This window comes from Takifugu rubripes, chromosome 5, assembly GCF_901000725.2.
Source record: "Takifugu rubripes chromosome 5, fTakRub1.2, whole genome shotgun sequence".
Lineage (NCBI taxonomy): Eukaryota > Metazoa > Chordata > Actinopteri > Tetraodontiformes > Tetraodontidae > Takifugu > Takifugu rubripes.
Window position 1 is genome coordinate 12,031,682 of NC_042289.1, and position 25,192 is coordinate 12,056,873.

General features: G+C 48.1%; 2 protein-coding genes, 1 long non-coding RNA gene and 1 other non-coding gene across 4 annotated transcripts; 3 read left to right on the forward strand and 1 right to left on the reverse strand.

The window, feature by feature from the left end:
* Positions 1–729: 729 nt before the first annotated feature.
* LOC101077170 (plexin domain-containing protein 1-like) lies at positions 730–8,021 on the forward strand. Its single transcript, XM_011604190.2, has 13 exons — positions 730–948; positions 4,894–5,060; positions 5,183–5,326; positions 5,596–5,665; positions 5,756–5,878; positions 5,955–6,073; positions 6,156–6,249; positions 6,328–6,423; positions 6,498–6,579; positions 6,660–6,720; positions 6,802–6,886; positions 7,103–7,260; positions 7,364–8,021. Exons 1-13 carry the CDS (start codon positions 876–878, stop codon positions 7,472–7,474), a joined length of 1,383 nt encoding a protein of 460 aa, XP_011602492.1. The 5' UTR covers positions 730–875; the 3' UTR covers positions 7,475–8,021.
* trnac-gca (transfer RNA cysteine (anticodon GCA)) lies at positions 5,358–5,429 on the forward strand. The gene has a single exon. It is a non-coding gene; the product is annotated as a tRNA-Cys (tRNA).
* A 332-nt stretch (positions 8,022–8,353) lies between the features above and the next one.
* lasp1 (LIM and SH3 protein 1) lies at positions 8,354–24,026 on the forward strand. The gene is made up of 7 exons (XM_011604192.2): positions 8,354–8,645; positions 13,040–13,134; positions 16,606–16,690; positions 19,429–19,533; positions 20,678–20,747; positions 21,192–21,322; positions 21,430–24,026. Exons 1-7 carry the CDS (start codon positions 8,577–8,579, stop codon positions 21,601–21,603), a joined length of 729 nt encoding a protein of 242 aa, XP_011602494.1. The 5' UTR covers positions 8,354–8,576; the 3' UTR covers positions 21,604–24,026.
* Positions 9,992–10,878, reverse strand: LOC115249792 (uncharacterized). Its single transcript, XR_003888424.1, has 3 exons — positions 10,825–10,878; positions 10,546–10,652; positions 9,992–10,300 (listed from the first exon to the last, which is right to left on the reverse strand). It is a non-coding gene; the product is annotated as an uncharacterized lncRNA (long non-coding RNA).
* Positions 24,027–25,192: the final 1,166 nt, after the last annotated feature.

Sequence of the window (25,192 nt, forward strand, 5' to 3'; positions counted from 1 at the left end):
GTCTGGACTTGACTGCAGCTCGTTGTTGTAACCGGCCCAGAGTGGGCAAAAGGTCAATGGCGTCTGGCCCTTTGAAGAGGGGTTGTCTTCACATATGAATCCTGGTTTTCAGAGGGCAGCGTGAGGAGGCCCACTGCTGCGCCCTTCATCCACGGCCACCAACTCATGCTTCATGCACGATCATGCACAACCCCTTTATTGCCAGGAGCACAAAAGTTCTAGCATGGCCAGCAGACATGTCAGCCATTGAGCTCTGGATTGGCGTCTAGGACAGCGTGTTCCCGTTCCTGCAATGATCGTCCTCTCTGATCAGCATCTTGATACGCCACATGTGTGCAGCGGATGGAGACGTGCTCACTAACACAGATTTAGACGGATCTTCCTTTTGTCTGTTTTGCAAACATAAGCACCGGAGCCCAAAAGTTTCCAGTTGGAGCGGAGACAGAAGGTTTCGACACGTGTGACACAACCGGCAGTGATTTTAATAGATTGCAAACTGTTTGGGTCAAGAATGGAGTGTCAACACTCTCACAACGGCTTTCTTATACGTTCAGAACGATGGAGGAGGAATGACCTCGTCATTTTTGGGAAACAGTAACAAAAAAAAAAGGTTTTACTCTTTAAAACATGCAAGCAGTCCCCTCCCTCCCTCCCTTTCTTGCTTCACAGCCTCAACGGCGGATCCTTGTATCATTGTGATTGCCATGGCAACGCGGGATCAGTAACGAGGAGGAGAGAGGAGAGGGTGTAGTTAGAGGCCGGGAGGTGTGTGTGCACAGACAGTCTGCAAGTGGGATCCAGAGAGTGCAGCTTCATTCGCTAAAGAGGAGCAGAAACCAATCTGTTGTACTGGTGCGTGTGTTTGAGGGGTCACCATGTGTTTCAGTTTAGTGGTAACTTTGCTCGCACACGTGGCGCTGACAGGAGTTTGGGCCGAGCAGCAAACAGGTGAGCCATGTTTGTTCTCCCTGCCATCATATGTGTCTGCGGCCGTGCACGGTTGTTCATCTTCTGCTCGGTTTTTTTCCGCCTGTCTCGGACTTTCTGCAAGCGTCTGTTGTTTTGCTTTAACTTAAAGAAACTGTGGGCAAGTCGGGCGCTTCTATATTTCAACCTGCCGCAAAACAAAACAAGCCTTTGGCCGCGCTGTGGCCTTTTGTGTGAAAGTGAGTGACCCACTTTACACTCAAAAAATAAATGCCCCATTCCACAAGCATGCCTTTGAAACAACCACAAACTGCCTGTCTCAAGTTTAAAATTAAACGCTGGTGTTCTTTGTTTGCGCTCTTTCCTCCAAGTTTGAGGGGGACTGTCCTTATTTTACATCTGCACTTTATCTGATTAGGGTTGTTTGGCCCCTTTGGCAGGTCAGCGGACTCCAGCACGCACTTTCAGACATGGCGCAATCTCTTAGAGGCTATTCTGGATTAAATTTAGTCTAGACAAATTCAAGAAGGAGGGGGGAGGGTCCTGTTACAAACTGACTAAACCCTCACAGCTTTAAAAATAAGATTTTTTTTTTCTACCAGTAGAGCGCAGAACATGAACTGGCTCTCTGGCCACAATGTGAGGGGAGCATATTTATCACGTGCATCGCCTCTGCAAGTCCTCTCCTGCCTCTGCACTCGCCCCGTCAGTAATCCATCATCCAAATCAGCTGTTTGCAATTAATTACACACACACACACACACACAGAAGCGCATCAGGAACATTTGATTCCTGCTTTCCCGTCTTGACTTCAGATGTGTCACTGCAGGACTTCCAAATGTCCTCTCGAACAACGCTTCGGCCTCTAACCTTATTTCCGGTCCAAACAGATCACAGAGGAGTCCCTCACCAGCCGGCAATATCACCATCCCAGCCTCTTTTTTCCCATACAGCTGAGATGGTTGCGCTTAATAAACAGCCCCGAGGTATTTCCTCACACGCTGGAGATTAGCAAAGACCAGAGAGCCAAAAACCTTGTTTTGTCAGAGCAGATCAGTCATTGCAGGCTCTTGTCTGAGAATCCCCAGATGGATCCTATTTCACAGAATTGACGTGAAACACGACTTGAGATAACAAACCCATTTTAGGAGAAGACTAAAATATCATATATCGTTGCAGGGTGAGACTTTGTTGCACCTGGTTTTGGGGATTTCTAGAGATTAAATTAGCCAGAGATCTTAACGCTTATGCCTTCACGAGGAGCCACTCTCATATCAGCGTATCCATTTGGAGATTGTACGTCAGCAGGCCGATGAGGAGCCAAAATATGGAGAGATTTACCACCATTTCAGCTTTCCAAGTATTTCACAACCGTGAGCTGCTCAGTTAAATATGCATTTCTGTTCGGGAATAAATCATTCTCAGCCCTGAGTGGCTTCATTAGAAGTTGAATCATCGCAACGTGCCTCCAAATGAACTACTCACGTACATGGGTGATGTTGGGCAGGTCGGGCCAGCGTCTCCAGCCTTTCGCAGGAAGGGCGTGTTGATTCCAGCTGACCGCTCACACAAAAAAAGGCAGCTAAATTTCATGGTTTGGAAGCTGGGGCAGAGGTCACTTTACTGTCCAGAACATCTGTCTTTTCGCTCTCTGGGCAAAAAAACTGACTTCTCGTGTGGAAGAAGTTTGAGACAAACCAATAAAGAAATTTCCCTCACCTTTGGAAGAGCGGGGCTCTTCTCAGGTTTTCTGCCCTTTCTATTATTCTTTATTCTATTATAAAATACAAACTAGAGAAATCCATTTCATATGAATCATTTATACACGGGTGCCTTCACTTCAACAGTAACATTTTATCAAAAAATAAATCATAAATGTAACTTTAAAAGGGAACGATAACAGTGATCGTTGTCAGTTTCCCCAGCAGCTCCCGATTCTGCCGAGCTTCATTTTTTCGCCCACTGCTCAGATACCACAGCAGGGTGGATCTCTGCAATCGACAATCACGCATGTAGCTCCAGCGTGTGACGCACAAAGACACCGAAGCAGCGTTTCACTGGGTGGAGATAAAATGGAACACACTGATTTGACGGCTGCAGGGGAGGTCGATATATATCTGAGTGGCATTCCAGCGCAGCCTGAACTATGGATTTGGCACTAATGCAGCACAAGTTCCACCAGGCCAGTGTTCTCCTTCCACACCCAGGAGGAGCTGCATGGGCGGAGGATGACAAATGATGGACTTAAGCTAGGAATCCTGACCTAAAAGGTCTGTGGAGCGGGGGAGGGGGGGGGGGCATACAAGCATAAAGGAGAGCGTAGGAAGAATGTAGAAATTTGTTGACAAAAAGCCGTGTTTCAGGGAGCTTGTTCTGCCAAAAACTGAAACATATGGATGTTTTGTCTTTGCATGTGTCCATTTTAGGATCAGGGAGGAGTATTGTAATGTGGTTCTGGAGCACTTTTATTCCCAAGTGAGCTACACCCAATCCCCCAGTAACAACCTATGAATTCCCCTTTAGTCACTCCAGAAGGAGACTGTTCTAAAATTGAATCCAGCATTAAACTGCACGCAAAGTTCTATGTACTGGTATTACAATTTATATATGGGGGAGCTGGGTGTAAAGGGAAAACCAGGTGTTTTAATGGCCAACAGCTCTTTTGCAGCAATTTTCTTAACCAGAAATAAGGGATTCGGAGGTGTTAGCAATGATCTTAACGTTAAGTTCTCGTCTTTGTTGGCCTCGAGTGTCTCACGAAATTAGCGCCTCAATAAACGGAAACGAAAAGTGGGGAAAGTCGGTTCCTAGTCTCAGTATTTTTGATGGATTTGGCATTATAGCGTAACAGTGGGCCTTCCTACACCTAAAGAGCTTTTATTATCACCAACTTAAGTGGAGAGAAGACTATTTTTGCCTTGGTACGACTGGATAAAAACATTTTAAGGATCTTTAAGCGGAGTTGGTGCTACAAGCGCGGAGGGGGCGGGGCCAAGGCGGCTAAGATAGGCTAGCTAGTGCTAACCCAGTTAGCAGACAAATCAACGGGGAAGGCAAGAGCCGAAAAACGAGTGTTTGAGCTTGGGTATCCTAACCGGGACATTGGAAGAACCGGTAGAGTCACCACGCTCACTGTTTCTCTGTTCAGTCCTTGGTGATCCCGCCAAGACACCGGAGCAGCAGAGACCAACTCTTTGCGGCAGCCGGACTGACCACAACAGGGCTCTCGGTGTTCCTGGGGGGGACCTGAACGCGACGGAGTGATTTTCTTGGCTTTTTTGATCCGTGAACCGAGACGTCCAAGACTCCCTGTAGTTTCCTGAAAGCCAGACAAAAACAGCAAACGCCGAGTACAGGGAGCCGAGATAATTTAGGGTTAGAAGAGACACTCCGTAGGAATGCGGGGCAACGCGGGGGTATTTATATATACACGGGCGGTGACGTCAGTGCCTTTACCGTAATGGCCCTACAAAGAGCGATTTTACCAAACAACACCGTAATGTTTTTTCTTTAATATTTATTTTTATTTTGTTTTCGTGACAAAGATGGATGGATGGAGTTGTTTTTCCTTTCCATTTAAACATCCACATGTAACAACAATTCCGTTTCCGTGCTCAACATACAATCCCAACACTCATGCAGTGAAATAAAATAAACCTTCAACATCAAGAAGGACTGCGAGGCTTACAAGAAGGACAAACATTGAAAATACCCAAACAAAGCATACTTTACCTACAGCAGTTTGTTTTGAAACCCTTTATCTTGCGCATCACTGAATGTCCTGGTGTTTTATTTTGGTTTTCTGGACTTCTTGTCAGCAGGAATTTCACTCAAAGAGAAACTGATGTGCTCGATTCTCAAACTGCAGCCTTTTTACGTCTATACGATATGAAATGTTGGCTGGTTTTTCTTCTCTCAGCGAAAACAATGGGTCAATACTAACCGGATGTTGCTTAAATTGGCCAGGCACCTGGTACGGTGTGATCTCGCAGCAGCAGAATGAGAAGCAAAGTGAAGGTGACAGTCATTCTGCCAGATCACAGATGTCTTCAGACCGTGCCAGGATAAGCAGGGCAGTCCCAGGTCGAGGATTAACAATCAAGACCCTGCCAGACAACATGACACGCATAGTGGTAAGCGTTGTCAGGACGCTTTGACATCTTCTGCTTGTTTTAGCTGGACTTACAACCTGTCATTTGGCCCCGCCGATGTCAGCAGACGAGACATTATGAGCCCCGTGTTTATATCTCGCTAGGAGGACTCTGGCAAATATTACACATGGCGTAGCTTTGGCCCAGAAGACCCACGCGCCAAGGAGCTATGGGTGGACATGACTGATTTACGGCGCGCTCATGTGAGGGTCCACGGCATTCTGTCAAATTCATACAAGCAGGCTGTGGTAAGTCAAGCCAAGCATGTGCATTTGTGTGGGGGGTATAGCTCAGTGGCAGAGCATTTGACTGCAGATCAAGAGGTCCCCAGTTCAAATCTGGGTGCCCCCTGTAGCTTCATGGTTCACGTCTGTGTGCGGGACCTTGTGTTTGCTATTTTCTAAGATAAATATTTGCAAAGCACTTATACCGGATTAGGAGTTCACTTTGTTTATGTATTGGAAATTTACTATTTACTATTTCAAAATGCCTAATTCTCTCTCTCTCGCTGTCATAGAGTGTCCCCCTGTCTTTTGACTTTCCTTTCTATGGACATTACTTGAGGCAGGTTACCATAGCAACGGGAGGTGTGTATGTTTTGATGCTGAAGTGACTTTTCCACACTGTTTTGAGCCATTTCGTAATCTGTCTAATGTGGGGTTTTTTTCCCCTCCCAGGGTTCATTTTCACAGGTGACATCACTCACCACATGCTGACGACGACGCAGTACATCGCGCCGCTAATGGCCAATTTTGACCCCGGCTACTCCAAAGATTCCACTGTGCAGTACTTAGACGACGGTATGACGCCGGCACACCCCCTCCACTCCCCCTCCCTGTGGTCTGAACAGTCTAAACGAACGCCCTCTGCCCTCAGGTGAGGTATTTGTGGTCCAGTGGGAGCAAGTCAGACTCTCAGGAAAGGAGTCCGAGGGTGCGTTCACGTTCCAGGCCGCCCTCTACAAAACAGGGACCATCACATTCGGCTACAGAGAGGTGAGATTCTGTCCTGCGCCTCCGTTCGCTTCCTCCGCGACGCTGCACAGGGCGGTGATTCCTCTTTCTGCCCGTTGTTCAGATGCCTTTATCATTAGATGTGATCAGTTCTGCTGAGCACTCAGTGAAGGTGGGTTTATCCGACGCCTTCGTGCTCATGACATCTGAAATCCCAGGTCAGCACTCAAGCCAGTGCCCAAATATAAGTCTTTGCTGAGTGAAAACTTAACTTCACCTTGTGGATTTTGTGTCAGAGACCCAGCAAATGACCATTTATGAGTACCACAGGGTTGAGCTGGACACTACGAAGATCACCAGCTACTCCGCGGTTGAGTTCCGCACGCTGCCAGGTAGCTTTAACAGGAAAACATCACCTTTGACGATCACCACCGTCGGTCACGCGCCTCCCTGTCTGTCTGCTCAGCCTGTCTTCAGCACCACAGCTGCGACCGCTGCCTCTCCTCCAACCAAACCTCTGGCTGCAGCTGGTGCCATGTTCTCCAGAGGTGCGTGGGTCATTAGGCCCATCCAAACACTGACGCAGAACACCCGTAGCTCCTACAAATGTACATCCCGTGTCTTTAAGGTGTTCGGACGGCATGGACCGACACAGGCAAGAATGGCTGGACTTTGACTGCTCTGACCAGGTATGACCGGATGTCCAGGATGACCACGTGGCCCCAGGTTGCACTAAATGTTCACGATTCTTCTCTATTGTACACGGGCAGAGCCAAAACGAGACCTGTGAGGACTATGTCGACATCAGCTCCACCGTAACGCAGGGGATGGAGAGTACGACGCCTCTGTTAAATGGTGAGGCTGAGCGCTACTTTTTTTACACAGAGTATTGAACATCTGTCAAATTTTTCACGTTTCATGACAAAAAATAAATAAATCCATTTGGCCTTTAAGATGACACCAAAAATCAAATATTTAAGACTAGTGATGGTGGGTTAAGGCTTTGTAATTCAACTATTGGAGAGCGTGTTTAACACGATGAAACATGACGTCTAACTGTCTTTGACGCAGAGGTGATGACAGATTCTTCGTCTGAGGGCGACAGGTTTGGCGGCACGGGAGTGATCGCCGGCGTAGCAGCCGCGTCGGTTTTACTCTTAGCTCTGGTTCTCGTAGCTCTTTACCTCAACCATCATTCCACATCTGCATCCCCATTTTATCTGATTCAGGTGAGCAATGAACTGTCCTACATCCACCTAGACATCAGCAAAGTACCATTTAAGTTAAACACCAAGCGTTTATTTGTGTTTTTACATCCCTGGTTTCCCATAGCGACGCAAGAATCATTGGCCTTCGTGGAGGTTTCAGAAACAACAGCCCGGTTACTCAGAAGTGGAGGAAGGTCACCAAAAAGACAGTATTGTTGAAACTGGGACTCGCTGAAGACGAAGATGGAAATTTAGATGGATAATTTTTCATTTGGAAGATTTCTACAAGCATTTCTGAAGAGAAACTCGCACTGCCCTGAAACAGCAGCTTCATTTTTTAAATGTTGCAAATCACACTGCAAAGGAAGGCTTTAAAGTGGTTTCTTAGACTTTTTAATCCATTCTGACTGCATTAAATGCCTAGTGCATGTCAGAATGATTAAAAAGTGATCACTCTGACATGCACTAGGGGTTGCTCTCATCTTTGTTTTTATTACAAATCAAAACATCCTAAAACTAAATAAGTGAAAATGTGTTGACATTTGCCTCCTATCATGTTTTCTTTCAATGTCGATGTACATGTGAAACTTCCAGGAGTTTATATACCTTTAAAACATTATCTACGACCCTGATAGGGGAGTTAAACAAACGAACCAAAAAACATAAATCTGAAGTCGGTGGGGTCAAACTTACAGGCAGTGCCCGTGTTCTTCCAGCAGGTGTCGCCCTCGTCAGACATATAAAATAAATGCGCCAACTAGGACGTGGCAGATGTGTATAAATGTTATCAGATGACTGGTTTGATCAAACACCATTAAAGATTTGGGGATGGGGGCTGACCACGCCAGTTTTGCAGCAGCGTCTGGCCGGACGAGCACGAGCTGCAGAGTTGGACCTCGTGGTCCCTTCGCAGATGGTGTCGCTCCGTTTTTGAGCAATTCGCAGGTCACCGAGCCCTAATTGTAGTAATGATCATAGTGGCGGTGAAGGTGTTGTAAATCTGCTCCTGAAAAGCCACTTTAACGTACAAAAATAATGAATCAGAGCGGTCGGTTCCTTTTCTGCGCGGGAGCGCGCAGCGGCGAGAGAGAGGGAGGAGGGGTGCGAGCGGGGGACGCGGCGGCGCGCTTTCCGTGTCTGGGTAGCGAACTGACAGCCAGCTGTGCGGCGGCTACAACAATAACCCTCTCCTGGATTTGCTCCACACATGCCACTGGGCACGATCGGCGACCGTAGCTAGTGCGTGTGCGCGTGTTTTTATTTCCGAAGTGGGCAAAACTGCGACCAGAACGTCCAACGGTTTCCCCGCAAGCTAGCCCGAAGAGCATTCCTCCGACATGAATCCGAAGTGTAGCAGATGTGATCGAATCGTTTACCCCACGGAAAGACTGAATTGTCTGGACAAGGTAAGGACGCCGTGGGCCGGCTCCACCGCCGCTCTATCCCCTCTCGTGTCGTTTCAACGTCGCCCGCCCTTTCCCGACGCGAACCGAGCCGGTTTGTCCCGTTAAAAACGCACCTTTTGCCCGTTCGCCCCCTCCGAATGAATCGACAGGTATTTCGCTAGCAACGCGGGCTAGCTCGACGTCTCGGAGGCGACGGCTCCGAGAAACGACGCTTCGGCCCACGGAATGGCGATTGCGTCTTTTAAACCCACGGGGACCCAGAGGCTGAGGTGTTTTCGGGGTGGGGGTGCCGCCTTAGGCCGGCGCCCACCTCAAACCGGCCCCTCACAAAGCGTTAGCGAGGCTCGCCTGGCTCGGGCCTGCCTGGCACCACCGCTTTGGAGGAAAAACGCACGGAAATGTGAGATTGTCCTGCGAGTCCCCCCCCCCCCTCCCCGATTAACTTTTATCAACATGTTATTAAAATATAGTATTTCAGGGCAACTCGGTGCCACATTTGAGGATTTTCTTTTCTTTGGATGACAGCGGGGACCCGATAGAAGACGCCCGCGTCCGAGGCTCCGGCTAATCCGAGTCAGGAATGATTAGTGAAACCACCTTGGTTCGGTCGTCAGGCGAAAGAGCTCGGCCAACCTGAGCGGGGACTCTAATCCCAGCGGCTCTGACCCGCGGAGACCCCGGTTGGGGGTTATTATTCCCAGGGGAGCAACAGTTGGAGCCACCGTTTGGCCCCCGCGGGTCCACCATTAACAACGGTCCTCTCCCAGTTTTAGATGGGATCCAACCCACCGACCTGCTGGGTGGGGTCCGTGTTTGCCATATGGATGGCGGTGTTTACGCGTGGCTACAAAGGCGGCTCGGGCCGTGCAGGTGATCCTGCTACTCGATCCCCGCAAGGCCCCTGAAAACCGATCCCTGCGGGGACGCGCTTATTATCAGAGGATGAAGACGCAGCAGGTCGGTTGTAGTCGCCTCACTTCCTGGTGGGATAACGGGGCTCGCCCAGACTGCCTCTGACCGGGGTGGGGGTGGGGGGGGGGGGGGGTCTATATCATTCAATAAAACATGCCAGGTTGGTGATAACCAAATTGCCACATGTGCACTCTGGTTGTGATTTGTGATCTGGCCTGAAGCTGTATGCATTCCATCAGAGGCTCAGATAAAACATGCTCAGCCAGAGGTCTGTCACCCCCCCCCCCACACACACACACACACATACACACACACACACGTCTGCCTTTGGTGCCATTCTACATCAGCACTCATACCTTCAGACACCAAAACTGCCTCGCCTGTCTGCAGCCACACGCACGCACGCACGCACGCCATCTTCTCAGCCTCTGTTGATCAGCTGGGGCCACGTCTGCGCTCGGTTTGTCTCGCGTGCAGGTCCGGCCTCCGCCGCGTCCACACCTTTACCTGACCGTCTGCCGCGGGGGAAACTCAAACACAAAGGCTTGTGTTGTTTTTCTTCGTGCCGGGTGAAGCAGGGCTGGGCCCAGCAGAGGGAACAGGCGGCCGAGGAGAGACAGGAAGTGAATTTGATCGGGGTTGACGGGTTTAGACGCGGCCGTTCGAGCTCCCTCGTTGCTTCGAATGCTTGTTTAAACCCGCGCATTCTTCCTTAGGGCTCTTCTCGTTGTTCTGCTCCATTTCTAAAATGAGAACACGTTAAACATGTTAAAGAGAACATGTTGAGGCTTTTAGGCGCAGTCCCACTTTATACATCGGAATGTCCTCATGCTTCAGTGGTTCCAGTTCAGATGCAGAATTCCATTTTGTCTTAACTCGGCATTGTGCAATAGTAATCTGGTATTTCAGCAGACAGGAAGTGTGTGTTGTGGAGTGAGCCGTGGAGAGTGTGTAAAGCACAGCGGTCTGAAACGCAGTCTCATCCCACCTCCCCGTTGTATCGAGCCGCCCTGCTCTCAGCTGCTGGTGAACTCCATCTTTGAACGCCCCCGTCTGTCTTATCGTAGACGTAGCTTCTCGTGCTACTTGCGATCACTGGGGGAATGACAGGAGGGCGTGTTAGCGCGGCTAGTTTCTGGGTTTGCGGTCCGCCGGTGCAGGAGGAACTCGGCTGCCGCCTGGCCTATATTTAGACGCATCATTCTGAGCTGATTCACGTTGCCCAAATGATGAAAGGTGAGGAATCTGTCCGGCCAGCATTACTCACCTCCCTTTGGTGACTCACAGTCGCACATTACAGTCACAATCACCTGAGCGGTGGGGGAGTTCGTGGCTTTTATCGGGGTGAAAGGTCCTTTTGTGTCAGACTAACTGGTGGATGTGGCAGGAGCTAGCTAGGTCCTCCCACCAGCTAAATGAATAGCATCGGGTAGGCTAATAATTAACCTGCATGTTTAATGAGGTAGTTTCCTGTCTGAGCTGAAGCCAGTGTCCCGTGACATTTCGAATATTCTTTGACGACGCGCTGCTCAGATAGTCTCGGCCCGGAGCGGGTCACCGGGTCAGATTTGATGAAGCTCTTTAAATAAATATTTGACTTAAAGGTATTTACAGCCTCTTAGAGCTGTGATAATGCGATAAAGGCCCGGTAAAGGCCCTAGTCAACGGGTCATCTGAAGTCGGCATGCGCTGTTGGGCCATCACTTCCTGTATTTAGCAACTGCAGGTGCCACTCTCGCAATAGTTATTCATTATGTCATGTTACACAGACCTTTTTAAAGGTCTGATGGCTTCCTGGGTTGTTCCGGGGTTTTATTGTCACTGTGATCCTGACTGACTGTTTCTGCTTTAGATCCCCTCTGACATACTCGTGCGCTGACACGTATAACCTACATACACAACAGGCCCCTCAGCCGTACCCACGCTATGACGCGCTGGTGTTTTTTTTTTGGTTTTCTTCCCCCTTCAGTGGATGTTTAACTTCTGAACTGTCCTCATTTTATAGCTGACTGATCCTACATCAGTGATCCAGGCTTTACTGCAGCTGGACAAGGGGAGGCCTTTCTGACTTCCCACATCTTAAATTAAGAAAAGCCATGCTAGCCGCGTTAGCCTTGCTAGCTGTGGCCCCTCCTGATTTAACCACATTCCAGTGTGTGCTGTTTGTTGTTGGTCTATTGATGATCTTTACCAAACACTCCAAGGACAATGGCGCCGCTGTGAAGGTACACTAGAAAGGTGACAAGGAGGGACCATTTTAAATGGGGGTTTGCAGGTTCAGAGAGGCCCGAGCACAGATTTAAGGTCAATATTGACTCGGCGTGTCAAAGTCCCAGTTGGCTGTTCATCCTGCAACGTTTGTGTTTGGGTTTCTGTGTTTGGATCACGTGCTAGTTGGTCGGTTTGTCCCTCAGTTATGAGGACATGAGTTTAATAATACACCGATGCTGAATGGAAAAGAGGCTGAAGGTTAACAGCTGCAACTCAGAGGAAGGAGCAGCGCTGTGCCGATGTTGGTGAAGGATATCGCTCAGCTGAACAATGACGAGGGTCTAAAGAGTAACATTACGCCCCCCCCCCCCCCGGTTAGCTGTTGGGTGTTGGCAGCCTGTTTGGTCGTAGATCGCACCATTGTTGTTTCTATTCTTTAATATAACCTTGGCTACAGACACACCCACACTGTCTACACATACCAGACCGGGCGGTATAATATGGATCCAAGACTGAAAGAGCCACCGGGGTCGCGTCTCCCGTCCACCCGAGGCCGAAACGCGAATGTGCAGTGGATTCATTCATCGCCGAGAATTCGTCCACGGGGACACGTGGGATTGCTCCGCGCACGTGGACTGAAGTGGGGGGGGGGGGGTTTCAGCATCGCAGAGGTAGATTTGTTAGGAAATCCTGCCGTGCTTCGGACTTGGAGCCGCACTTTCATCCATCATTTGGCTGTGGAAGGTTTGTGTTTGGTGTGGAAAACCATGGAGAGTGGGAGAAAGAGTGAGACGCCCCGAGGCCACGTTAGCTAAGGACTCCCTTTCTCAATCCCCTCCCGTCCTTGCAGTCTTCGCTCCCACCCTCCTGCTTCTTCACTTCCTCTTCCCTCCTCCTTTCCAGTGTGCTCACATCCCTCTGTCAACCCTCAGGCCACAGGTCAGTCCACAGTGCCAGAGGGGGGGGGGGGGGGGTGTTGTGGGAGATGGAGGCACATCTTCCTCATGAAGATGAGGTGACAGACAGGAGAGAAAGCAAAAGGCCTCCCCAGCAGCCGAGAACGCCCTCCGAAACGCCTGAAATCATCAAGTTGTTCACGCGATCAAACTTTTGCCTCATTTGCCCGAGTTTGCTTTCAAAAGAGGATGTTGACGCGTCGTTAACCGTTTGTTGGCAGCACAGTTTTCACGAAAGTGAAATGACACAAACCCGAAGATGTGGGGGTTTCGCGCCTTTCGAGTTCTTCATTATTTTCTCTCTGCTTCTTACAGTGCTGGCATAGAGGATGCTTCAGCTGCGAGGTCTGCAAGATGACTCTAAACATGAAGAATTACAAAGGATTTGAAAAGAGACCATACTGCAATGCGTAAGTTCTCGTTATGTGTCCATCGATCGGGTGTCTCTGGTGTTTCTCCCCTCGCCCTGGATCCCAGCGGTGTTGAAGCTGTCAGACAGGCAGACGTTGGACTCTAAATGTGTGCAGCTAGGCTGGAACCCATCTCAGGCCTCTCTCTCCCCCTCCACTCTTGTTTATGTGTAGTCCAGCCCCTCACCCCCCAGAGAACGGGCCTGTGTGGGAAAGTGAGCGCCTCCCTCCCTCCTTCCCATTAGGAAAGGGGGTGGGGGGGTGGCAACAAAGGAAATTCCTAAAGTTCCTCTACAGTGACACGGATGGACACTCTGAAAACTAGCATGTCCACCAAAAGATCATCAGGAATTCCTGGAATTCCCCCCTCCTCCATTACAATAATGATTTTCTCCCCCTTTGTGAGTTGGAGCCTCAAACATGGAATTTGGAGAGAAGGGATTATTTCATGTTCTTACAAGCTCTTTCTTGTATTTTTTCCTTGGGTTGGCTTCTTAGTTTGGGAGAGATGAATGGAAATGTCATGCTTGCACTGAATTCACAGCCCTAGTGGAAAATACAGAGACGTGTTCTTAGTTCTCTGGTGGAATTTGGCTTCTTTTATTCCCGTCTTCACAGGTATCAATGATGTCACCTTGATACTGTGGTCGTAGCAGAATTTCCTTTTGGTTTTCTCACTTGCGCGCTTAAAATAAAATTCAAAAACCCGGCCGCTTCCAAAAACACTCGACAGCAAATCGCCGAGACACAGCTAACCGCTACTGACGTTAAAGCCTTCTGACTGCTTTTGAAACCGTCCCTATTCTGCATTCACCCCACCCCCGTGACACTGGATTCAACCCCCACAACTCTTATCTGATCGTGGGTCAAATGACTCGCCAGTGGAATCAGCAAGAATTCTAAATTCAGTGTTTTTAACAAGACCAGCCTGGCTTTCATGCTTCCGTTAACCGTCTGGTTCCCTATTGGAGCCTTGTTCCCTCTCTCCACACAGGAGCCGAGGCCCTTCAGATCCTGTTTATTATCCCTCTCTGTGTGTTTTGAACGATCCCGTTTCACGTAAACATCATTAGACCTTTGAAAGCGGGAGAGCCTCCCCCTTTAAGAGCCATGCTAGCCGTGTTCTCTCTTATTAGTCTGTGGGATAACTACTTTAATTGTCCTCCTTTATATTTGACCTGAGTAATTGAGATCTACTGCAGGCCTTGTTTGTTTTCGCTTTAATTCCCTCCCACTTCCTCCTTGGGAAAGACGCTACAATCACGGACAATTGTGGGAGATTGAAGAGGGAAGATAATTGGAGAGCGAAAAATAGTGATTTTCCTGGGAGCCAGCTGTAGTCATCGTCAGGTCAGCGTGGTCATTACTGTCCTCAGAGCTCCCGGTCTGAAATTAGCTCCAATATCACTGCTTTGTCATTGAAAGTGGTTAAAAACGTGTGCTGGGAAAGACCTCTCTGCCTCCCTGTGACATGGATTGTACATGCTGTGAATTCCCCCCGCTCAGTGATCAATTACAAACTTTCCAGGTCTCCCAAGGTCAAGCTGGTCCCCGCGTCTCCTGGTTCCTGTTACAAAACAGGCCTCTCCTTCTTCAACAGTAGGCCGTGTGTGTACGTGTGTGTGTGTGTGTTATACACGTGTGGCATCAGTAATACCTCACCCCATTTACCTCCCTCCCCCCTTTGCATCCACAGGGTCTACAGAGCTTCTGCATGTCGCACCCACGCTGCCTTGATATTTTGCTATGAAGCTTCTGTTATCCACCCTGACGGAAAACCGAGTGTTCTTGTGACTCACTCGCAGCTCCGAGTAGACTAAATATGCGAGCCTGGCTGCGCACAGACGAGCATTACAAGGACCCAGTCAGTTCGTTTATACTGCATCTGCGACCCCGGTGTGTGTTTGTGTAGCAGTTTCTTGAAGCTGAAGCGCGAGGACGGTTTTTAAAGGTCTCCGCAGACAGTGGAGCGGCGCCAACACAGACGCCATTTGTGTGGGCGTGCGGTACGAAAGCGTTGCCTCGACCAGCGACGAGCCGCTGGAGTGGAAGTCTGCTCCACCACGAGGCAGACACGCCCGGCCCCAGAGAGTTGTTGCACACGTATCTGCTTTCTGGTTCTGCTTTGATGAAGAGACTTTTGAGTCTTCCTTTAATCCAGCGGACGACGTTTCGGTCCCGCCAGATTTGCCGTGGACTTCCACGTGACGTCACCTGCTCAGGGGGAACTGTGTGTGCTCATACCGACGCGCAATCTCTCCGATGAGATATTTGTGAGGATACTCGGTGGGAACAAGTTGTTGCCGACTTCAGAACCCGTGGTGAACATGCTCCGACCTGCGTGTGTCCTTATTCAAAGCAGGAGTGGCTGCAAGTTTTATATCCCTGTGCCTGAAATGGCAGCTATAATCAGTCTTTGCTGTTTGAAGCCGTTCATGTGGAAAAAGTCCAACCGCACTCTTCCCCGCCGCAGCCATTTTATATACATTTCTATAAACATGTTAGGCGAACTGCTAATTTGAGTTTGTTTACCATGTTGTGATGGAAGTGGTTAGCATATTGCCTAAATGGGATACCCGGAGGCAGAGATCGCGATTGAGGTCACTCGTTGCCCTGGGGCATTCTGGGAAATGCAGTCCATATGAAGGGTTATATAAGCTGCAAGAGCTCGTTCTTTCCTGTTAGAGTTCAGCCCCACACTTTTGCTCCTTTCGAGTCCTTCTGAACAGAAAGGACAGGAGCCCCCAGCATAAAGTAGCATCGTAGAGTATGCATTGCATGCACACGCCTCCGACGGATCGTGCATGTGGGTTTGCCATAAGACGAATGGCTTTGGAATGACGCATATGTGTGTGGAAGCCCCGCCTTTCCCCGTGTTCATCCTTGCTTGTGTACATTTATCTTTTTATTGTGTTCCAGGCGTAACTTTCTCTCCCGAGCAGCTCAAGGCCGGCTGGACGTGGACCCGCGACCATGGAGAAAATCCCATTCAGAGAAAAGGCTCAGTTTTCGCTCCGCCGGAGGGTGCTGCCCGTGACACCAGTTACACTCACCCACTGTTTGACTCTGTTGTGTGCCGTTCCCTCCTTGAGCTACTGTGTGTGATTATGCATATGTGTGTGTGTGTGTGTGTGTGTTGTAAAACTGGAAATCTTTTTTTGCACCTGCTCCTCCCAAACTTTGCAACCTTGAGGCTCTAATCCCCCAACACAGAGATTGCCTGCACTTCCTCCTTTCAGACCACCTCAGCTCCCACTGACAGAGCATTGTGTGCGACACTGACGTGCTTTTTGTTTACAGGGGCTCTTAACTCACCCTCGAGACCACCTTGAATAACAAATACCTCCACTGTGGGGCCACAGGCGGCACACTGCTTGAATGATGCCTTGAGCTGAACTAAAAGTTGGACACAGTGTACTTGTGTTGAATGTTTGCTGACACTTTTTGTGCTGTTGTGTGTTTATTTTACAGACACTACCCCAAGACACATTTCACTGCTGTGGCCGACACTCCAGAGAACCTCCGACTCAAAAAGCAGAGCCAGATCCAGAGCCAAGTAACTATTTTATTCAAATAATAGTAATAATAAGCCAAGCTCTCAAGTATTCAGCAATCTGATACCCGCAACATAATCTCTAATTCAGACATTCTTTAAACGTTCAGCACAGCTTCTGCGCTGTGAACCGTGAAATTGAGACAAAGAGAGAGCTGGGAGGTCTGTGCTCACGCAGCAGCTTTATGAATGCAGGGTTATGGTGGTCAAATAAGAAATTTGGATGTACGTTTTACAGAAAGATGTTGTTCTGTTGGTGGTGAGGTTTCTAAGGGGAATTTTCTAAAATTCCTGTTGCTCCTGTCTAATCAAAAACAGAAAAAACCCAGTAAGCGGTTCCTTTATTAGCAAATCTTGACCTTTGTGCGAGTCTCAGAAGGCGGAAACGACGACATTCTTCTCAGAAGCGTGCAAATGTGATGTAATACAGACATTAGCACTTTTATTATATGGAACAACCCTTGTTTCCTTGTCTTTAAGGCTTTTTACGAGGGTTACAAACTGATATGGCCCAATAAATGTTATACTGCTAAATATTATGACACAGGACCTGCTGCACTTTTATTTTGTAAGGATAAAAGACGCCACTACAGATCCCTCCCACATGCACTAAAATGGGAAAGACCCGAGTCTATTATAATTACAAAAAACTAATGGGACCAAAATATCTGCCTGAACTGGGTCATGTTTTAATAGAAATGACTCCACCAGAGTCAGAATTGCAGGTTTTTTAAGCACCGGCTGTCTTTGGATGCTAGAAATTCTAAATCGCTGTTAAAACGGCGCTGAAAACGTTCTTATTTGCAGCAGCAGATGAGTGGGAGCTGACCTTGGATGCAGCCGTGCGGGCTTTCGTTGCTCCACGAGTAGATGTAGCTGTGTGGATCATTCATGAGTCCAGGCTTGTTTATTTAAAACAACACACAACAACAAAATATGTGTTAGCATAAATGATCGTGGAAGGGTTTTATGGAACGATGGGGAGGGGAGAGGAAGGGGGATATTAAGAGATTGAGGGACAGATGGTGTTTTCCTTCAACTAAACCCCCTTCAGAAACATACATCACATATACTAAAATAATCTTTGCACTTATCAAATTATTATGGCTACAACGTGTGAGCTTTACACAAAGGGTGTGTGTTCATGTCCGCGTGCCATCGAGAGGGGTTCACATCATCGGGTAGCTCCCTTTTTAATGAGAATGTGGTTTAAATTGGAGGTAAATATGGCTCCGGGTGTACTAACAAATCAAAATAACCAAGGGAAATACGGCGCATGAGCCAGACGTCCTCAAGCAAAAGGTCATTTTTATACTTGCTATGTCCCTGTCATGCTTTAGAGTAAAGGCCTTTAGGAGACGTGAACCAGATGAAAGAAGTTTCAGGTGTTTACAGAGAACTGTGGTCAGTCAACTACACGCCACCATTGCTGGTGTGTTGCTACGGGAACCCATCGCTATGGTAGCCGGACCTGTCACACCTCATTACAAGACTTTACAGAAACAAAGAGAGAAAAGAGGGATATAAAGAAGTGGAAGATATGGAGAGCAAAAAGACTGGCATGAAAGAAAGGAGAGAGAAAATATGAAGAGAGAGGGAGGAGGAAAAGGAGGAGATAAAACTAAAATCCCTGGAGGCGAGCTGGAAGGAATGCAAATTGAAGCAGAGAGCTCATAATGAGGGAAAGCTGGGGTCCTATGTGTTGCCACTGAGGCAGTAAAATATGAATGAATAAAGGGGCCGAAGGGTGGGCGGGGTCTGAAAGCAGAGCTGTGATTGGTGGAGACTAAGCTGCTTCCAGAGACCCCTCGGAGACAAAAGGGCTGAAAAATCAAAAGCGGGTGTAAGATGGTACTTACAGAGCGAGGATAGAGGACAAAGATGGGTCAAGGCCGCATTAATCCTGCTCAGGAGTCTGTTCACGGCCGTGCGTGACTTCCTGAGGAGGATCAGCCTCCACCCAGCTTCCAGGCGCCATGGCAGATACGGCCCCGGTTGCGCTGCATCGCACGCGCGCCTTGTGCACACGCCGTAACTGCGCGGTCAGCTGTCTGCTCGGTGGCGTCGGATGTCAGAAGGCGGCCAAATTGAGGGCCTTGCTGGATTTGCACAGGTGAAATTAGTTTTAACAGATAAAGGTCAAGCGTGGGGGTTTTTCCATTCTCATCCTAGAGGGGAATAATGTGCCTTGCTTCCTGTTTGCTGGCGTGGAACCTGCAGCGCGGTCGTAAGTCGGAGGAGAAGGCACCGGGCATTGTGATTTCTGATACCAATCTGACGAGGGATGGGCCGGACATTTCCGCCCCCCCTGCCCCGGGGGTTAGCAGGAGGGTGGGAAGAGGCGAAGAAGGCGCTGACTTTATTTTCCACCGCCTCTCGTTATGACCATGTATGGTTGCAACCACAACCTGTACGTTCAGACCTTCCCTCTTCAACTGACAGGAAGTCAGCATCACTGTGAAAGAGTCGCAAATGGAGCTGGTGACACGGACGCCCGCCAGCGCCGCTCCGTTACATCATGAAACGCTATTTAAGTAAAAATGCCGTCAGAGCGTCTATTCACAATATCAAGATAATATTTCCTTTTTGTGTGTTTACTTCCTTAAACTGTGCACACAGAAGGAATGTAGGTCAAAGCATCTATTAATGTGCGTTCCTGTAGCCTCTGCTTGTTCGGGCTTCTAATGAATTCTCATTTGAGCACCGTGCTATATAATATTTGCATTGTTTTCTAATTGCAGATTTACTACAAGGAGGACTTTGAGAAGAATAAAGGGAAAGCCACCCAGGTCGTGGACACACCGGAGTTCCTGAGATTGAAGAAGTCGCAGCAACAAATCAGCGATGTGAGTCCAGGAAAACCAGCCTTCACTGGCTCCCTGAAGAAATAGAAGCAGCAGCACATTAACCCACTTGGGTATTTGTATGCTGACAAACCCCCCCACAACAAGGTGACAGGTGGATTATAGCAGGATGGATTTGAGTTACTTACTTCCAGATTAATGAACAACATGTGTAATCTGGGTTACTGTTGGTGGTTGATGATCTCAGACCCACGTTAACCCCTCAGATTATCGTCCACGTGAAGCCTTTTTGCTTATTTCCACCCAGATTTTATTAGTGTTTCTGCCCTTGTCATCAACTTTCACTCTCTCCACTCTCCCTCAGCATTCCTCCTGTCAAGCCTTAATTCCACATCTTTAATTCCACAGCAGCCCCACCCCAACACGCCCACGCCATCTGCTTGCTGCGCACCCTCAAAACACAACAAAAATAATCTATTTTACACACTCGGACTGAGCATATTGCACTTGAGAACACTGGGCGTTCACTCAGTGACTTCCTCTACAATCCCCCGTCATCCTCTACACTCCGTTAATTTACGCCTCGCCAGCGCTGCCAACACTGGGCTCTTTCAGCGCCAGCGTAAGCGTGGACACAACGGGGTTGTAAATCTTGACCGGCACACTGAGTCACTGTGTTATCGGCCTGTTAATGAGGAGGACAATTTGGTCGGCGCGGCCGTGGAGGAGTCACTTCCTGTTTCATCAGTACGGCCCTCTTCCGATGGCACAACACTGATAGGCTTTGTTGCGTTGGGTGAGAGGTTGATCCTGTCTGAACGTACTACTTTGAATATTTAACTGGAAAATCTGTTTGAAATCATCCTCTCTCTTACTATAACTCATTTTACCAGTTCTTCCTGTATATTCTCCTGTATTTCCTGATGCCAGCCAGGGTTGCTATGCAACTGTAGGTTAGGGTTGCTCTCCGCTACACGCATGTCATTTCCTGCCGGTCGAGTCACTTCCTGAGAGGTTCTGCTGCACACAGCATGCCCCACCTATTACCTCGAAACATACGGGTCCTAAAGAACAGAGAGGGAGACCTCTGGTGGATAGAAACGAAACTGCAGGGTGGCCAAGTTCTTGTTTGAAGTAGTTTCTTGCAGATATTTAACTCTCAATTGCTTCTAATTGTTGCTCACAGATTAAGTACCATGAGGATATGAGCAAGAGGATGGTGGACGATACTCCACCACCAGGCATCCACAACCAAGGTATCTCTCTTAAGAGGCCTCATTTTAGGCCGCCTCTTTCAACATTGTTTCATTGTTTCGCCACATAATCAAGTTATCTTTATTCGGTGGATGTTACCAAAATGGGATCGATAGTCTCCAGATTATTGCTTTACAGAAAGTTACTTTTTCGGTTTTTTTTAATTCACTCAAATATCAAAATAGTTAACAAAATTAATATGTTCTAATGAAAAACAATCACTGTTTGTGCCTTTAAAAAAAAATAAATCTGAACATAAAGTAAAATATCTACTAAGATGATCAGATTGTGTTCAGGTGATGTCTCAGTTGGAAAATGGTGCCGCTTCCAGATTAGATTATAGACTTTAGAGACGGTTGGTGATCAGAATAAAGATCCTCGTATAATAATAAAGTGCCTCTCTAATTGAGACTGACGCCTCTGATCGACATGCGCTCTCTTTCCAGCTGATTTTCAGCCACCTGCCAGTTCCCAGACCTACCAATATGATCCTGCTCCTGCACCAGTGCCCCAGCCATATGAGCCTGCTCCTGCACCAGTGCCCCAGGCCGGCGCCCCCCCTCCTTCCTCCACCGGGGTAAATCCTCCTCACCCTCCCACACAATAGCAGAAAGGTGTCAACAGGTCAGGATGTGTCGGCAAACATTTGATCAGCTGTCTCACCCGAGCTCTCGCCGTCCGCAGAAACGCTGCCGGGCCATGTACGACTACACCGCCGCCGACGACGACGAGGTGTCCTTCTTGGACGGGGACGTGATTGTGGATGTGCACCTGATTGACGAGGGCTGGATGTTTGGCCGCGTGGAGCGTACGGGCCAGCAGGGCATGCTGCCTGCTAATTACGTGAATAACATCTGAGTGAGAGAGAGAGAAAGAAAAGGGGGAAGGGAGGAGGAGGGAAAGAAAGAAAAGCCCAGTGCCATCTCATCTTAATGCCGCTTTATCGATTTTACTCCTGTTCCCTAATTTGTCCTGTGATATCCTGACACCACCACCTGTTCACTTTCGCGATTGCTGTGAAGCTCCACCTCAGACACCCTCCACTCGTCCGTCTGTCTGTCTGTCTGTCTGTCTGTCTGTCCGCCTCCCTTCCTGCCATCTGTCCGTGCCGACGCCCGTCGTCCTTTTTGTTTCTCCCCACCCTGGCTCGGTTTTAATCGAATTGGAAAGCAAATTTCAGCTCAGCATGTCCAGACTCCCCCATCATGACACAAGCCTCCATCCCGGCCGAGGCACGTAACCATGGTGATATAACATCGCGCAAAATATGAAGAAAAAAAAAAAAAAAAGGTTTGAAAAATCATGTACTTGCGTGTGAGTGGGTGTGTCGTTTTCATATGTTTTTTCTCTTAAATTTTCAGTGTGATCATAACTGGACTGGAAACACAGTGTAGAATCTCAGTCTTGTCAGAACTAAGCTTGAATTTTATCCACTGGTATACGTTCCATTTACCTCTAACCCTTTTGCTGATGCACCATTTAGCTTATCATCAGACTCAACTGGGAGGGTTTCGATGTCATCGTGCTCCAGTTGGCACCCTTGGCAATGCATTGTGGGTAATGTGAAACTGGCGTCCCAGCCTAACCGAGTTGCAACTCCTGCCGCTGCCAGATTCCGGAGGGATTAAGGGACAAGTTGGGGGACACTTGTCCGTCGCTCACGGCAACAGCGAGACGTCAGCTCAGACATTAGGCAGACCCTCAATCACGTTACGCAACTTCAGTCCTTAGATTAAAAATCCAGTGTTTATTGTTAAACTGTCGGGATCGTGAAAGTAGAAGAAAAAAAAACATAGAAAGGGGAAATCAAGCACAACAAGTTTATCTGGTTTTCCTCCATTTTGAATCCTTCCTCCTGTTTTTGTGAGAGAACATTCCATTTCTTTTCCATTCGTTGTGAGACGTTGATTCCTCGACATTTGTTTTAACTACGTTATCATTCCTTCATCTCTCTCCTAAAGGTAACTTTAAAAAAAACAAAAAACAAACAAGTAAACCAGCAAATCGACATGAGGTCAGAAGAGCTCAGTTGCTGGTTACGACCCCCACACCACTGATTTTGGTCAGAATGATTTAAGTTTGAACCTGAGATTCTAGCTCATTTTGGTGTAAATATTCTCATCAGGCTCTTGTCTTCGTCTACACTATTTTACTCCGCAATCATCCATCACAGACACAAATGGTTGGGGGGGGGGGGGTATTGCTTTATTAAAACAGCCCTGATTATGTAGCTGTAGGTGACTGTAGGATTGTGTTTGTATGACAAAGATAAGAGCTCATGGTGCTCCGGGATTAAAGTGGTTCGTGTATCTTTTTGTGGAGGCAGGGGGACGATGTGGGAAAAGTCTGGTGCAAGTTGGCGATGTCATGGGAAAGGTGGTTACAGAGCCAACGCCAGAAGGGTGAACCGGTTTAGAGGTGGTCTGAGCGAAATCTGCCCGTTCTTCTATAATCCCTCAGCGAGGGGGCAGGTGTGGGACGCAGGCAGAGCTTGCTGCTGTCTTTCGCTCTTGGGCGATTGGAAACTATCGAGGGTTTTATTTGAAGTGTAGAGTGTTGTTCCTGGCTTCTTCTTTTGTTTTAATTGACTCCCGTTACTCCAGATTGCAGCCGATCTGACTTTTGTTTGGACCCGCTGGTGTTTCTGATGAAAGGGCGGCGTTGACAGAGACAGCTGGCGTTTCCTTAAGTGCGGCTCAGGATGAATTTGCCGAGGACAAAGCCAAATTTGTGCCTGCGATGATTGGAATGTGCGAAGCAGAGGACGGCGTCGCTCTGGGCCTTCCGGGATGTTCAGCGGGGGCAAGTTGTGGGTCTGGCCTTGATATTTGCAGCAAATTCCACCCTTGTGCTCTGGCTCATCTACTGAAGTGTTAACTCATATCAGCCTTGGTTCTTTATACATAGTGTCCTCTCTACCCGTCTGCTGACGTCCCTCTTTCCTCCACCCTTTATTGTAGGCTCCTGCGCTTCTGATCAATCATTCCCTGCTTCTATGATACTGATTATATACTGTAGACTTTGCAGAGTGAAATCATGTATTCCACTTTTGGGTTCAGCATTCAGACCAGTTTTGTGCATTTTTGATAAAATTATTTTTTAAATGGAGAAAAAAAAATAAAGATACCATATGCATATTGACATACGCGTGTATTTACAGCTCATTCTGGATGCATACTCAGAATTAAGGACCTGATATCATCTCCTGTTGCTCTGTTACAGCACTTCAAATTGTACTTATGATTCCGCAGATTCAATAAAATGTCTTTTTTTTTCTCAGATTGGTGTTTGTGCTGTGTTGAACTGCAGGTTCGTAATTATCTCATAAAATAATGTATACTGTATTGTAGTTAAAATAAATTTTCCCAACGTTAAAATTAGTATTTTTAAAGAGGAGAAATTAAACCCATTAATGTGTTCGGGGGTATAAAACTTTAGTAGAATTAAAATGTTTTTTAAAATATAATGTATCTGGGCCTGGACTCAGCAGCGATATTGTTAGCGTTAGCAAGCTTGATTTGCGAATGGAAAGAGCGCCATTTAAAACCATTTTAACGAGGTTGTAACCTCATCTTGATTCTCTCGATGATTCCTGATTCTATATTGAACCTAAGAAAACATAAAGGTTCAACTTATGACTGAAACTTGTGATGTTTCTTGAGGGGAAAATGGTAAGAAAACGTCCCAATCGATCACTTCCTGTTTTGGACCAGCGGGGGGAGGGGCGAACTGAGCTCCGAGAACGCCCGAATGGTTCCGATCATTTCCGATCCTCTGCACCGGCTGCCGTGTCTGTTTTCTCTCTGTGTATCGTCGCGTCCTCGTCGTCCATTTCTGACCGTGTTCTCACCATGGTGGACATTTTGATGCTGATGTTCTTTGCCATCATGGGCCTCGTCTTCCTCTCCTACATCATTTACATGCTGTGATCATGCTGCCAGCCGCGGAGGCGGCCGATGCGCAACCCGGACGATGCTCCTTCTTCCCTCCGGCATCCCTGGTCTTCATCATGGACAGTGGTAGGGGAGCGTTTCTTTCAACCCATGTGCCAACGCTTTAAAACTGAGACGCGGATTTATTGGATCAGCTGCCAGTATTTGTATTTGCACGGCTCTTGTGGTCACGACTTGAAAATATTGGTGTGCTGCAATGATCATTTCTAAATGTTTCAGACCGGTTGTGGCCTGTTGAAGGAGTCGAGATCTGGCCGTGATGGGTTCCGACTGGAGCTTTCGCTCTACGCTTAAAGAGCGATCTAGGAGAACCAAATGGAGGGGGGGGCAAGCCAAACCCCTCCCCTGCTCACTTGCACTATCATCACTCCCCATCCCACCGACCCTTTAAGTGCTAATTGTTTGTGGATGAAGGCCTCCCATGTTGGAACTGAGTGGATTTTCGATGCTCCTCGGATCGTGCATGTGTGTTTAATGGGGAGAAATGTTCCCTC